Source organism: Salvelinus fontinalis, chromosome 5 (assembly GCF_029448725.1).
Source record: "Salvelinus fontinalis isolate EN_2023a chromosome 5, ASM2944872v1, whole genome shotgun sequence".
NCBI lineage: Eukaryota > Metazoa > Chordata > Actinopteri > Salmoniformes > Salmonidae > Salvelinus > Salvelinus fontinalis.
The window spans coordinates 32,838,767-32,853,011 of record NC_074669.1 but is presented as its reverse complement, the minus strand read 5'-3'; the positions used below and the strand labels follow the sequence as shown (position 1 = coordinate 32,853,011).

Sequence of the window (14,245 nt, the reverse complement as noted above, 5' to 3'; positions counted from 1 at the left end):
GAGAAGCAGAAAGAGAGAGAAGTGAGGCCAATCAAATATATAGGCGAGCTAACAGCAACAGGACAAACAGCCAAGTAATAACATAAGAGACACACTGAGAGAAAAGGCATGACACATTGACACAAACAGCAGTTTAATAAACCTGTCATTTGGGGTCAAAGTTCAGGCCAGGTCCAGTCAGTCCTGTGGGTGGCCCTGACATGAGTCTCTCACAGCTTCATCATTCTGTCCACACAGAGTGCTGTCACTTCAATGCTAAGTGGCTCAATAAATATCTATTTACTGTACTTTTACACTCTCTATCTGACCCTTCTCCTTGTCAGTGTGAACACTGGAATAAAGAGAGAGCGAGAGATAGCAAAAAAGAGCAAAACCACTTCCTCTGATTTATCTGACTAGATGGAACTCGACAGTGTCGGACATGTGTAGTCAAACATCATAAAAGCCTGTGAGAGATGATACAAAAAATAACCTTTGAAACAAACTGAATAATAATAATATGGCCATTAAATTAAAGCACATTTCCTGCCTCTGTACTGTACTGGTCATATGCACAAAACACTTTTTTTTTTGTTGCTATCTAACATATACATTAAAAGGCTAATTCTAGGCTATGGGGACATTAGTGGTCAGAAATAGATCCAAATGATTGGCCAGGACTCCGCCTGCCAAGTCCACAGCAGTATGTGTGAGGCCATGTCTTTCATTTGCGGGCGTCTTGATTTTAATTCTTGAAAATAACACACTGAAATTCTAGGCATATTCTAATTGGTGACATTTTGACAATATAAAAAAGTTGGACATTTCTATTAAAATAAATGTATACTGAAATACATTATGTCCATAAAATGCAGCAACAAGACATGGAATAGTGGAGTTTATTTTTGTTTCACTAGCGTTACTCTTTTGCAAAGTAAAAATTGTGGCCACAGATGTTTAGTTTAAAAAAAAAAAGTGTTGTGTTTTTATTCTACACATTTTACCATAGAGCTGAGACAACATTTTGCTGTTTTAAGGCAAATTTTATGCAATTCTATGCATTTTGCCATGGCTAAATATGTGTTCATACGGACAAACATAACAAAATCAATACTGCTAAATTCTTGCTTTTGGAATTTCCAATACTCCCTAGCTTTCATTTTGGTGATTTTTAGTTCTCAAAGACTAAAGAAATATATAGGTCTATTATCTTTCATACATAGTTTATATCTGGTTTTAGTTTAAGTTTTTCCATGCCGAAAATGTATTTAAAACAATATTATTCTATTTTTACATGCTTAGGTGGCCTGCCCAAGGATTACAATGGCAGAAAAATCTCTGCCAAAGGCATCCAATTCAATATGATTCAGATATCTAATAATTTGATTTAGCATATAAAATCACATTTTAATGTACACATTTAGTTAAATGATGTTCTAAAATGTTATAGTATTTCTTTTTTCACTTAACCAATGTTGATTAAAACTCGTTATCTTGGGTGTTTTAAATTCATTCGGTTAAACGAAACAAAAAGTAATTTCATCTAGATTCATAAAAATGTGTTTTCCACTTCATAAAGTCATGAACACCATTACATTTGATACACATCAACAAACAGTCCGTGTAATGTAAGCAGAGCCTGACCATCGCTGACTGGTCCAGTGAGTTCTGTGGTAGACTGTAGGCTAGTAAGGCTCTAGCCAGGCTCTGGGTAAATGAGTTACTGAGTCCAACCGCGGACGGGTCATAACGTCATGAACTCTACTGCACACAGACTTACTTACACATTCTCTATCATACACTCTGTCTAACACACACACACACACACACACACACACACACACACACACACACACACACACACACACACACACACACACACACACACATCATCAAATACCAGTGAGAACATTCACATAAACAAACAGAATAATTGTATGCGTCAAAAACAAACGCACCAATTAATTCACACACTGGCTAATCTTCGAGGAAGTGATTTGACTGTTGGAAGTCACATCTAAATAACAGAGTTAGTGCTGTGATGGTCATGGAATTTCAGGTGTCTTGGTTGGCGTGTCATATGTGCACAGTTATCAGCACAACATTAGCAGATATGGGCCTAACTGTCTTGCTCTTGAATAATTAATTGTCAGACACACAGACACCCAACCTTCTTTTTTAAGAGACATTTATTTAACATAAATCAATAAAAACCTGCATTGTATTATAGAAAGTCTACACAAACTTTTTTTGTCTACTAAAGTGCCATAGGCTAGCGCTTCTACCATAAATTACCACTAACAGCAGCAACATAAATAGGTAAGAGCAAATATTAACAGTATATCTATAGGGGCATAATAAAACACAAATAATTAAATAAATATAGAATAAAATGTTTTGCTATTTTATAGCAAACGGCGACAGTTTGTAAAATGCAAACTATGCATATTGACTTTGTCCGGCTTGAGCACAAGCGGACAGGGTTAACAATGTATCCCCACAGTGCTGAATATTCGCTCTGATGCGGTGCTCCTGGCGCAAATACACATGCATCTGCGCGCCAGCTTCGACATCAATGGATAGCGAGTCTGGTTGTCTCACCACCAGGTCAGGGGATTATCTGTTGGGTCACGCTGTTCCTGCAGGTAGTTAGTAGGTTCGGTGTCTGCACGGACTCTGAGGGGTACAGGGGCAGTGTTTTGGACCCTTCGCTTCTGGAGGAGATCCCCTAAATTCCTTTTCTTGGCAGACGGTGGCGCACTCGCACCATCATTCGAGTCATCATCTCCCTCAGTTGCAATAGCAGCAGTAGCACCACCACCCCCGGCTCCGTCGCCCCCTGCTTCCACAATCTCTTTGAAGAGTGCATCTCTCATCTCGTTCAAATCATCCCCTTTGTATCTTGGGTCGAGGAGGGAAGACAAGGATAAAAGCCATTTTATTTCCGGTAGGCGGTACTTGTCCTCGAGAACATCTTCTGGACATCTTCCTTTTGAGGCTTTGTGTTTGGTCGTTGGAGAGGCTGGCATGAGCAGATCTCCCCTCAGTAACTGGAACACAGGCTCCACTGACGAGACGGGACGTAACTCTCAACCCAGAGAACATCAGTGAAGTCAGCCACAGGTTTCAGTGCTGCTTGAACAGATGGCAAGATGTCTTTATCCTGCCTTTTAGGATGAGGTGATTATGTTTACGATGCGAGACCAGGACTCGATCAATGGCTGGTGCTTGCTCCAAAACCCGCTCTACCATTTTTGGTTTGGTTCCCCACCTAGTTAAACAATGCCTTGGAAGAAAACATTTGATTGGAAGAATAAAACAAACAGGCTAATTTTTGTTATTAAAAAACAATGGGCCTACGGTATCATTCAATGTTGCATTACTATAAGCCAATTGTATTTTCACAATGAAAATAGCTTATGTTTGGAGAAAAAAATAATTATTCAGTGCATCTGAATAACATAATTCTACGTGAACAATAATTTAACATAGCATAGCTCAGGGATGGGCAACTTTGCTGGGGTGGGGGACAGTCTGAACTCATCATGAGGGGCCACAGATGCTCGTGCGTCTGCGTACTCACATAGCAACCCCCCCCATCACATTGCGAATAAAACATTTTAGCAGCCCCCTTCTTAACAGCGCAGATTTTTTTTTTTATGTAGCAGTTTTAAAGCAAGTTTGCTGCAATTCTACATGTTTTGCCATTTGGCAGAGAGAAGATTTTGCAATTTTACAACTAATTTCGTGCAATTCTACTCATTTTGCCATTGGACGGAGAGGAAAATCTGCTGGTTGCAGATTTTAATATAATATATGAGTGAGACTGACTAAAAATATCAACGGAGGCACCAGGGCAGTAATTCAACCATTATTACTTAAAATAGATAGCTGGCTGCTCGACTAATTTACAAATCCCCCCCAAAAATGCTGACATGGCCTAATTGAGTGGCTATAAGTGGCCCTAGAGTGGCGTAGCGGTCTAAGGCACTGCATCTCAGCGCTTGAGGCATCACTAGACACCCTGTTTCGAATCCAGGCTGTATCACAACCGACCGTGATTGGGAGTCCCATAGGGCGGCGGACAATTGGCCCAGGTCGTCCGGGTTTGGCCGGTGTAGGCCGTCATTGTAAATAAAAATGTGTTTTTAACTGACTTGCCTAGTTAAATAAAATAAAAATACAAATATATATATATAGGTCATTTTGCAGGGCTCTGGCAGTGCTCCTCCTTGCACAAAGGCGGAGGTAGCGGTCCTGCTGCTGGGTTGTTGCCCTTCTACGGCCTCCTCCACGTCTCCTGATGTACTGGCCTGTCTCCTGGTAGCGCCTCCATGCTCTGGACACTACGCTGACAGACACAGCAAACCTTCTTGCCACAGCTCGCATTGATGTGCCATCCTGGATGAGCTGCACTACCTGAGCCACTTGTGTGGGTTGTAGACTCCGTCTCATGCTACCACTAGAGTGAAAGCACCGCCAGCATTCAAAAGTGACCAAAACATCAGCCAGGAAGCATAGGAACTGAGAAGTGGTCTGTGGTCACCACCTGCAGAACCACTCCTTTATTGGGGGTGTCTTGCTAATTGCCTATAATTTCCACCTTTTGTCGATTCCATTTGCACAACAGCATGTGAAATATATTGTCAATCAGTGTTGCTTCCTAAGTGGACAGTTTGATTTCACAGAAGTGTGATTGACTTGGAGTTACATTGTGTTGTTTAAGTGTTCCCTTTATTTTTTTGAGCAGTGTATATATATATATATATTTTGTGTGTGTTCCTAGGGCCTTCAAAATTGTGACCCGCCAGTTGCCCATCCCTGGCATAGCTTATTCTTTAAACATCGAATAGGCTCATTTCTCACCAGCATGAGGCTGTGATTTGGGAGGTTCAGCTCCATCTCAGCCTTCAGTAGGGCCCTCTTTTTTTCCCAGATCTGCAAAAAGTGCCCACCAGGGTTCTACATAGGCCTAGAGCCCGGCCTGTGCGTGCGCTTTTGCGGCTTCACGCCGTTGGTGACGATGAGATGGAGATTGTGGCCGGCGCAATTTAGCCAGGGCCAGTTTAGTTGCCTCACTGCAGCCACAATGTTGTCCCCGTTGTCTGTGGTGATACAAGACAGTTTATTTTCATGAAGGGCCCAGTCTAGCCATCCCGATCGCAGGCTTTCGCCAGGTTGTCGGCTGTGTGGGATTCCGGCATGTAGGTTGTTACTTATCAGCGGGATTTCAGTGTCCAGTTTCACTGTCAGGCACATGTAAAGACTCATATTTAAATTTGACCAATGTTCCCTCTAAGCTGCGCGCAGTAGCTCGAGCGTACCTGTTAGTTAACACTATCAATGTTACCCTTTACTGTGGCAATTGTGATTGAATCAACACAATATTAGCCACTTTCAATGCAACATACAGAAACAAAACAAACTATGCAAGAGATTTTGTTGTAGGCAGAACGCATCGGAGTATGATTCTATTGCACAAGACTCAACACAGACCGGTGTGGCATAACCAATTAGAGCTGCAGTAGGCTTATATTCAAATAGATCATTGCCATATATGGATATGTGCCATTTACTTTGAACTGGACTGTGTTTACAGCTGCGGTCGTGAGTAGATGAGCTTGTTTTGAGATCAAAGCAAGAGCTGCATGTAGCCACGTGTGCACATTTTGTTCATGTTCTTTGCTATTTAATGAGTTATTAGCCCGGTTATAGATCATTTGTAGTCAGCAATAGGGGACTGATTGCTTCCTACAAGAGCACAAAACATGTACATTTCCTTGAAATTGCTTTGAAAAGCGAGTCAGGTAAAGAGCTTTTTTTTTTGTCTTAAAGGGGCAGTGTTGTATTTTGAGACATTTATTGGTGTCTGCAAACAGGTTAGTCCAAGTCATCTGGTTCTCCATGGTCGTTAAGTTTGAAACCAAAATGTACCCAAATATGGGATGTTACTTTTTGTTTTTGCTATGAGAGCCAAAACATTTTCACCTCACTCCTCCGATCTACTGTAGCAATATTAAGGCCAGAGGTGAAGTGCAGTGGACACACCCACCCTATAGACCTTCAAAGATTTTCTCCTATCCGCACCCAGCCCCTGCGCATATAGCGGATTTGCTGATTGTGGCGCATCAAAAGATAGTTAGAAAGAGGAGGAAACATATACAGCTTGATAGACACACTAAGTGTCTGTGCAAGTTTGTGCTTTCATGTATACATGTGTGTGTCGTACCAACGAGGTCAGCGGGACCCGTGCCCAGGTTCTCTCCTCGGATGGTGACCTTGGTCCATGAGGTGCCCTCATTGGGCGAGATGCCCGTGACCAGGGGGGGCTGGCGAACACGAGACATGGTAGGTCACGCTGATCGTCACACGTGTGGAGGAACACAGGAAGAATCAGTCAGCAACCTGTGAACATACCAAGGGGCAGCGGGAGGAGAGGACACACAATAATGGTTATTAACACGGAGACGAGGAGAGAGAGACAGTTGTAATGTACAGTTACAATGAATTATTACTTTTTATAAACATACAGGTCTTTATAAATGTATTATTACAAGACATTTAATACATCTAAAAAAGGTTTCTAAGAGTTTAAGTAGGAAGGCTACAACTTCTACACACACAGGAGGACATGAAGGTGCAGGTAGGAGCTCCGAGTCTGAGACCAGACAAGAGAGAGAAAAGGGGGGAGGGTAGGAGCTCCGAGTCCGAGACCAGACAGAGAGAGAAAAAGGGGGAGGAAAGGAAGAATGTAAACCTCGGAGAGAAGGATAAATAAACGTGCGCTCTCTCATCGAATCCACATAACCTACTCAATGTGTGTATGAGACTGTATAGCTAGGCCTAGCCTAACACCTAGAGGAGGTACGTGTAATGTGTATGTAATGAGGGAGAACATAGACAGTAAAACGCCAATCACCTGTGTAGATGATATGCCAATGTGGAAGAGAAATTACACAGGCCAGATACAATTCTGAAAGAAATGTGCAACTATTAGCCTATCAAAAGGAGGAAAGCGGGAGGGAGGAAGGATAGAGGATAACGGGATAGAAAACGGGATAGATGTGTTATGATTGGATGTGAGAATATCTAAAAAGCCAGTATGAGGGTGTTTTACATTTTTCGCTAACACATGTGGCAATAAATTGCTGCCAGGTCCGGTTGAAAAACCTAACTGCTTTGCAAACACTATATCCAAAACACGTTCCCCACAAACAAGGCAGGAATTCACATGGAACAGAGCAGACAAGCAACCAGGGAACCATGGGTGACGCAGCACCATGGGTGACGCAGCAGATGTGGCAACAGCATCTCAGAGCATACGTGTAGGCTTGTTGAACAAATCTTTCTATACAAGTTTAGTGAAGAGCTTGTTGCGTAAAGAGATGGGGGTCTGTAAACTCAAATAAAGAATAGGAATATTTGTCACATGCTTCGTAAAAAACAGGTGTAGACAAATAGTGAAATGCTTACGTGTCCTTTTCCAACAATGCAGAGTTGAAGATGAAAAGAAAAAGACGGATTTTCTTTTAGATAAATAGTGACAAGGAATAAATACACAGTGAATACGAATAACAATAATGAGCAAGAATAACATGGCTGTATACAGGAAGTACCAGTACCAAGTCGATGTGCAGGGGTACGAGGTAACTGAAGTGCCTTCAGAAAGTTAAAGTAGTGGATCACACATCTGTGTCCCCATGTTAAAGCTTTTTGGGTACAAAAACAATAGCATAAATCTAAGTAGCCAATCCTTCTGAGCATTTAATTGATTATTGACCAACGAGGTTGAGGTTAGGGAGTGAACTAAGACAGAGCAATACTCTGAAAAGCAGTGTCCTTCCGAGATGGACTTATACAGTGCCTTCAGAAAGTATTCATACCCCTTGACTTATTCCACATGTTGCTGTTTTAAAGCCCGATTTTTTTTCTCTCACCCATCTACACACGTTACCCCATAATGCATTGTTTCCCAAACTCGGTCCTCGGGGCCCCAAGGGGTGCACATTTAAGTTTTTGCCCTAACACTACACAGCTGATTCAAATGATCAAACCCGGATGATTAGTTGATTAGTTGAATCATCTGTGTAGTGATAGGGCAAAACAAAAAAACGTGCACCCCATGTGGTCCAGAGGACCGAGTTTGGGAAACCCTGCCATAACGACTAAGTGAAAACACGTTTTTAGAAATTGTAGCAAATTTATTGAAAATGAAATACAGAAATATCTCATTTATTGTACAGTACATAAGTACTCACACCCCTGAGTCAATACACGATAGAATCACCTTTGGCAGCTGCGAGTCTTTCTGGGTAAGTCTCGAAGAGCTTTGCACACCTAGATTGTAAAAAATTCTTCAAACTCTGTCAACCCACTCAACTACGGCCCCCGTCGATGTAGTCCACAATCATCTCCTTGGTCTTGCTGACATTGAAGGAGATGCTGTTGCCCTGGTCCACACTGCCAGGTCTCTGACCTCGCTTTAGGCTGCCTCATCGTAGTCCGTGATCAGTCCTACCACTGTCATGTCGTCAGCAAACTTGATGATGGTGTTGGAGTCATGCGCGGCCACACAGTCATGGGTGAACACGGAGTCCAGGAGGGGACTAAGCACACACCCTTGACTCAAAGGGGATGTAACTCATGTAGCATAACCCCCGCTGTCTTGTGCTTGTCAGAGGAAATCTAGGGGCAGGGGCATCTGACATGGAGAAGATAAGAGGTTAACAGGCCTTCAACAAGCCCCTCATCTGTCATTCATCTAGCCCATATGTTTAGGGTGGGAGTTGGAGGGAGGGGGAATATAAGGGTGAGTGTGTCTTCTTCTGCATAAAATGTCTACGACTGTTGTGTTACCTCAACAGGAGTGTTTATATCCCTGTCTTGGGAATACATGTGAAGAGACACAACGACAGAGGCTGGACAGAACGACAGCTCTGCTCGGTTGCGTGCGATGGGCCGAGCTGGCGCTGTGTGGTCTGTGTGTATGTGAGAGACCATGTGGAGGGATCTGTGCTGCGGAGCAGTCTGGGTAGTGTGTGTGTGTGTGTATATATATATATATATATATATGTGTGGTCTGGGTGTGTGGTCTCTGGCTCGGGCCTGGGGAGAGCCTGTTGACGGCTGGGATGAGAAAAGAGCTGCTGTGTTTACTTTACTCTGGGGGCCATGCATGGACATGGGAACACAGCCCAAACCCCTCCGTTCTGTAACACACACACCCTTCACTGGAAATAAGGGGTCTAGTCCGAACCATGAAAAACGTCCCCAGACCATTATTCCTCCTCCACCAAATGTTATATATGGCACTTTGTATTGGGGCAGGAAGTGTTCTCCTGGCATCTGCCAAATCCATATTTGTCCGTCGGACTGCCAGATGGTGAAGCGCGATTCATCACTCCAGAGTAGAGGTCAATCGATCACGATTTTTCAACGCCGATGCCGATTAACCTGTTGGGGATGGGGGCGCTGTTTAGACTATTTATGCTAATGTGGCTAATTTTTTAAACGGCTTCCCACAAAATCCTTGATCGTACAATATGCATATTATTATTATTATTGGATAGAAAACAGTCTATAGTTTCTATAGGAGTTGAAATTTTGTCTCTAAGTGGAACAGAGCCCATTCTACAGCAATTTCCCTGACATGGAGTCAGATTTGAGAAACGTTGGCCACTTTTCTGAAGTCATTTAAAAGGGCTCTGTCGTTGCTATGACTATACGGACACTTCTTACGTCTTCCCCTGGATGCCTTTACGTGATGACGATTCCAACGGGCTCGATTGCTCGTTCACAGGCCCTACAAATGAAAAAAACCTTTAGCTAGCAAGTCTTTTCTTGCTGCGTAACGCGCGTGGAAGACACCGACCCTCTCCTGTTCCAAGCGTTAGTTTAGCCTGTTATATTTCTCCGGTCATCTTTTCACTCGTTATAGGAGTTACAAACATCACAAAGTAGTTAATTTAAAGCGTTTTATAGCAATTTATATCCGTTTAGTGCGATTTTGGGACATTTATTTTTGCAACGATGTGAAAAGTTGGACACGCTTTTCAGTTCATCCCGAACGTAGTTGACATTTCCACATGGCAAGAGGACAGCTTTCCACCAAAAGACGATTTCTCCCAAGAAAGGATCCTTTGCCCAAGATACTGATGGAAGAACAGCTCAAGGTAGGACATTTTTATTATGATAAATCGTGTTTCTGTCGAAACATTTTAGTGGCTTAGGACGCCATGTTTTTTGACGTAGCTTCGCTTGGCGCAAACTGTATTGAAAAGTAAGGATAAATTAAAAAATGTAATAACGCAATTGTATTAAGAATTAAATTGTCTATCAATCCCTGTCCACCCTATATTTTTTAGTCACGTTTATGAGTATTTATGTATAAGAGTAGATCACTGTCTAAGTGGCGCAAGGACGTTTTCTTTACCAGCTTGTCTACATTTCACATTGTCTAACCATGATTTTGGTGGCTAAATATAAACATTTTCGATCAAACTGTATATGCATGTTGTAATGTGATGTTACAGGAGTGTCATCGGAAGAATTCTGAGAAGGTTAGTGAAAAAATTAATATCTTTTGGCGATGTTGACTTTTATCGCTCACTTTGGCTAGAATCAATGCTGGGCTGCTAATTGCTATGTGCTAAGCTAATATAACGATTTATTGTGTTTTCGCTGTAAGACACTTAGAAAATCTGAAATATTGTCTGTATTCACAGGATCTGTGTCTTTCGATTCGTGTATGCTGTGTATTTTTACGAAATGTTTGATGATTAGTAGTTAGGTAAACACGTTGCTCATTGTAATTATTCTAGTCCATTTGTGATGGTGGGTGCAATTGTAAACTATGCCATATACCTGAAATATGCACTTTTTTCTAACAAAACCTATCCCATACCATAAATATGTTATCAGACTGTCATCTAATGAGTTTTTTTGTTGGTTAGGGGCTATAAATATCTTAGTTTAGCCGAATTGGTGATGGCTACTGGTGTTGGTGGACAAATAAAAGATGGTGGAATATGCTAATGTGTTTTTAGGTAATAGATGTACATCTTTACATATTGTGTCTTCCCTGTAAAACATTTTAAAAATCGGAAATGTTGACTGGATTCATAAGATCTGTGTCTTTCATTAGCTGTATTGGACTTTAATGTGTGAAAGTTAAATATTTAAAAAAATATTTTTTTTGAATTTCGCGGCACTGGTTTTTCAGTGGGGGGGGGGGGGGAGTGCCGCTAGCGCCACGCTGATCCTAGACAGGTTAAATCGTACAATTTTTTACATTTATTTGTAATAATGACAATTACAACAATACTGAATGAACACTTATTTTAACTTAATATAATACAAAAATAAAATCAATTTAGCCTCAAATAAATAATGAAACATTTTCAATTTGGTTTAAATAATGCAAAAACAAAGTGTTGGAGAAGAAAGTAAAAGTGCAATATGTGCCATGTAAGAAAACTAACATTTAAGTTCCTTGCTCAGAACATGAGAACATATGAAAGCTGGTGGTTCCTTTTAACATGAGTCTTCAATATTCCCAGGTAAGAAGTTTTAGGTTGTAGTTATTATAGGACTATTTCTCTCTATACGATTTTTTTTATATTTTTTATATCTTTGACTATTGGATGTTCTTATAGGCACTTGAGTATTGCCAGTGTAACAGTATAGCTTCCGTTCCTCTCCTCGCTCCTACCTGGGCTCGAACGAGGAACACATCGACAACAGCCACCCTCGAAGCAGCATTAGCAAGAGGGGGACAAGGGGAACAGAACAAGGGGAACAACTACTCCAAGTCTCAGAGCAAGTGATGTTTGAAACGCTATTAGCGCGCACCCCGCTAACTAGCTAGCCATTTCACATCGGTTACACCAGCCTAATCTCGGGAGTTGATAGGCTTGAAGTCATAAACAGCAGAGCTGCTGGCAAAACGCACGAAAGTGCTGTTTGAATGAATGCATGCTTACGAGCCTGCTGGTGCCTACCATCGCTCAGTCAGACTGCTCTATCAAATCATAGACTTAATTATAACATAATAACACACAGAAATACGAGCCGTAGGTCATTAATATGGTCGAATCCGGAAACTATCATCTCGAAAACAAAACATTTATTCTTTCAGTGAAATACGGAACCGTTTCGTATTTTATCTAACGGGTGGCATCCAGAACTCTAAATATTCCTGTTACATTGCACAACCTTCAATGTTATGTCATAATTACGTAAAATTCTGGCAAATTCGTTCGCAACGAGCCAGGCGGCCCAAACTGTTGAATATACCCTGACTCTGCGTGCAATGAACGCAAGAGAAATGACACAATTTCACATGGTTAATATTGCCTGCTAACCTGGATTTATTTTAGCTAAATATGCAGGTTTAAAAATATATACTTCTGTGTATTGATTTTAAGAAAGGCATTGATGTTTATGGTTAGGTACAGTCGTGCAACGATTGTGCTTTTTTCGCAAAAGCGCTTTTGTTAAATCATCCCCCGTTTGGTGAAGTTGGCTGTCTTTGTTAGGAAGAAATAGTCTTCACACAGTTCGCAACGAGCCAGGTGGCCCAAACCGCTGAATATACCCTGACTCTGTTGCAAGAGAAGTGACAAAGATATTCATGTTAGCAGGCAATATTAACTAAATATGCAGGTTTAAAAATATATACTTGTGTATTGATTTTAAGAAAGACATTGTGGAAATCTGCGGAAGTCCAAATTTGAGATTTATGGTTCCAACCGCCGAGTCTTTGTGAGACGCAGAGTAGGTGAACGGATTATCTCTGCATGTGTGGTTCCCAACGTGAAGCATGGTGGGTGTTGTGATGGTGTGGGGGTGCTTTGCTGGTGACACAATCTGTGATTTATTTAGAATTCAAGGCACACTTAACCAGCATGGCTACCACAGCGTTCTGCAGTGATACGCCATCCCATCTGGTCTGTGCTCAGTGGGACTATCAATTGTTTTTCCAACAGGACAATGACCCCACACACCTCCAGGCTGTGTAAGGGCTATTTGACCAATAAGGAGAGTGATGGAGTGCTGCATTAGATCACCTGGCCTCCACAATCACCCGACCTCAACCCAATTGAGTTGGTTTGGGATGAGTTGGACCGCAGAATGAAGGAAAAGCAGCAAACAAGTGCTCAGCATATGTGGGAACTCCTTCAAGACTGTTGGAAAGGCATTCCAGGTGACACTGGTTGAGAGAATGCTAAGAGTGTGCAAAGCTGTCATCAAGGCAAAGGGTGGTTACTTTGAAGAATATAAAATATATTTTGATTTGTTTAACACTTTTTTGGTTACTACATGATTCTATGTGTTATTTCAAAGTGTTGATGTCTTCACTATTATTCTACAATGTAGAAAATAGTAAAAATAAAGAAAAACCCTTGAATGAGTAGGTGTATCTAAACGTTTGACTGGTACTGTAAATGGCACTATATCGTTCTCTCTGTCAGTTTCTTCTGATCATTCTTGTTGTTAAATCCTGTGTTGTTTATCAAACATCTGCCTACTCATTGGCCACATGACTAGTGCTTAAGCATTCTCTCCCTCCCTTTCTCCCTCGCTTCCTCCCTTCCTGCTTATGTTCTAATTGGGCTAAAATGGCAGGTTTATTTTACTTGGAGAGGGACTTATAAACAAAGTGACTGCCCCTCCTCTATTTGGTAACTCTGTCACCTCAGAGCCTAGGACTGAGCAATAGGACCAGAGCTGACAGGCTCAGGGAGAAAGGAGCTCTCTGGCTAGGCAAAACTGTAGCCTTACGTTCCAAATGGCACCCTATTCCTAATATATTTTAACCAGAGCCCTATAGTTGTGCACTAGCCTATAGGAAGTTGGGTGCCATTTTAAACACAGCTGTAGAATGGGCTGAATATGAGGAATAGCTTGCTTCATAGGAAGTATACTGTATATTTATACTATAACAGATGAAAATCAAATAAGCCTAGGCCCTAGGACATTTACTACAGCACACTTTAAACAATATATACCCCACACTCACGATGCCAGGACACTGTTCTGTTTCAGAAAGAGGCATATGGAAGCTACCCAGATAGCACATAACGTTCTGAGAACCATATCTTTCTTTATTGGAATTTCAGCGTAACATTTCCTACAGGTTTCCTCAAGGTTCTATTTAAAGTAATGTTCTCAAATTGTTCTGAAAACGTTAAGAAACAACATTCTTCTGTGGGGATTTCTATTTAAAGTCATGTTTTAGAACATTAAGAAAACTTTCCATAAAAGC

The 14,245-nt window shown here is 41.5% G+C and overlaps 1 protein-coding gene across 2 annotated transcripts in view; it reads right to left on the bottom strand.

Moving 5' to 3' along the window:
* The window catches only part of LOC129855479 (exocyst complex component 2-like), an 87,042-nt gene that overhangs the window by 56,910 nt on the left and 15,887 nt on the right, over nucleotides 1-14,245 (bottom strand). For both annotated transcript variants that reach the window (XM_055923192.1, XM_055923191.1), the window contains exon 2: nucleotides 6,209-6,384. In XM_055923192.1, the coding sequence (XP_055779167.1) occupies nucleotides 6,209-6,326 (118 nt within the window). In that variant the 5' untranslated portion in view covers nucleotides 6,327-6,384. The remainder of the gene's footprint in view (nucleotides 1-6,208; nucleotides 6,385-14,245) is intronic.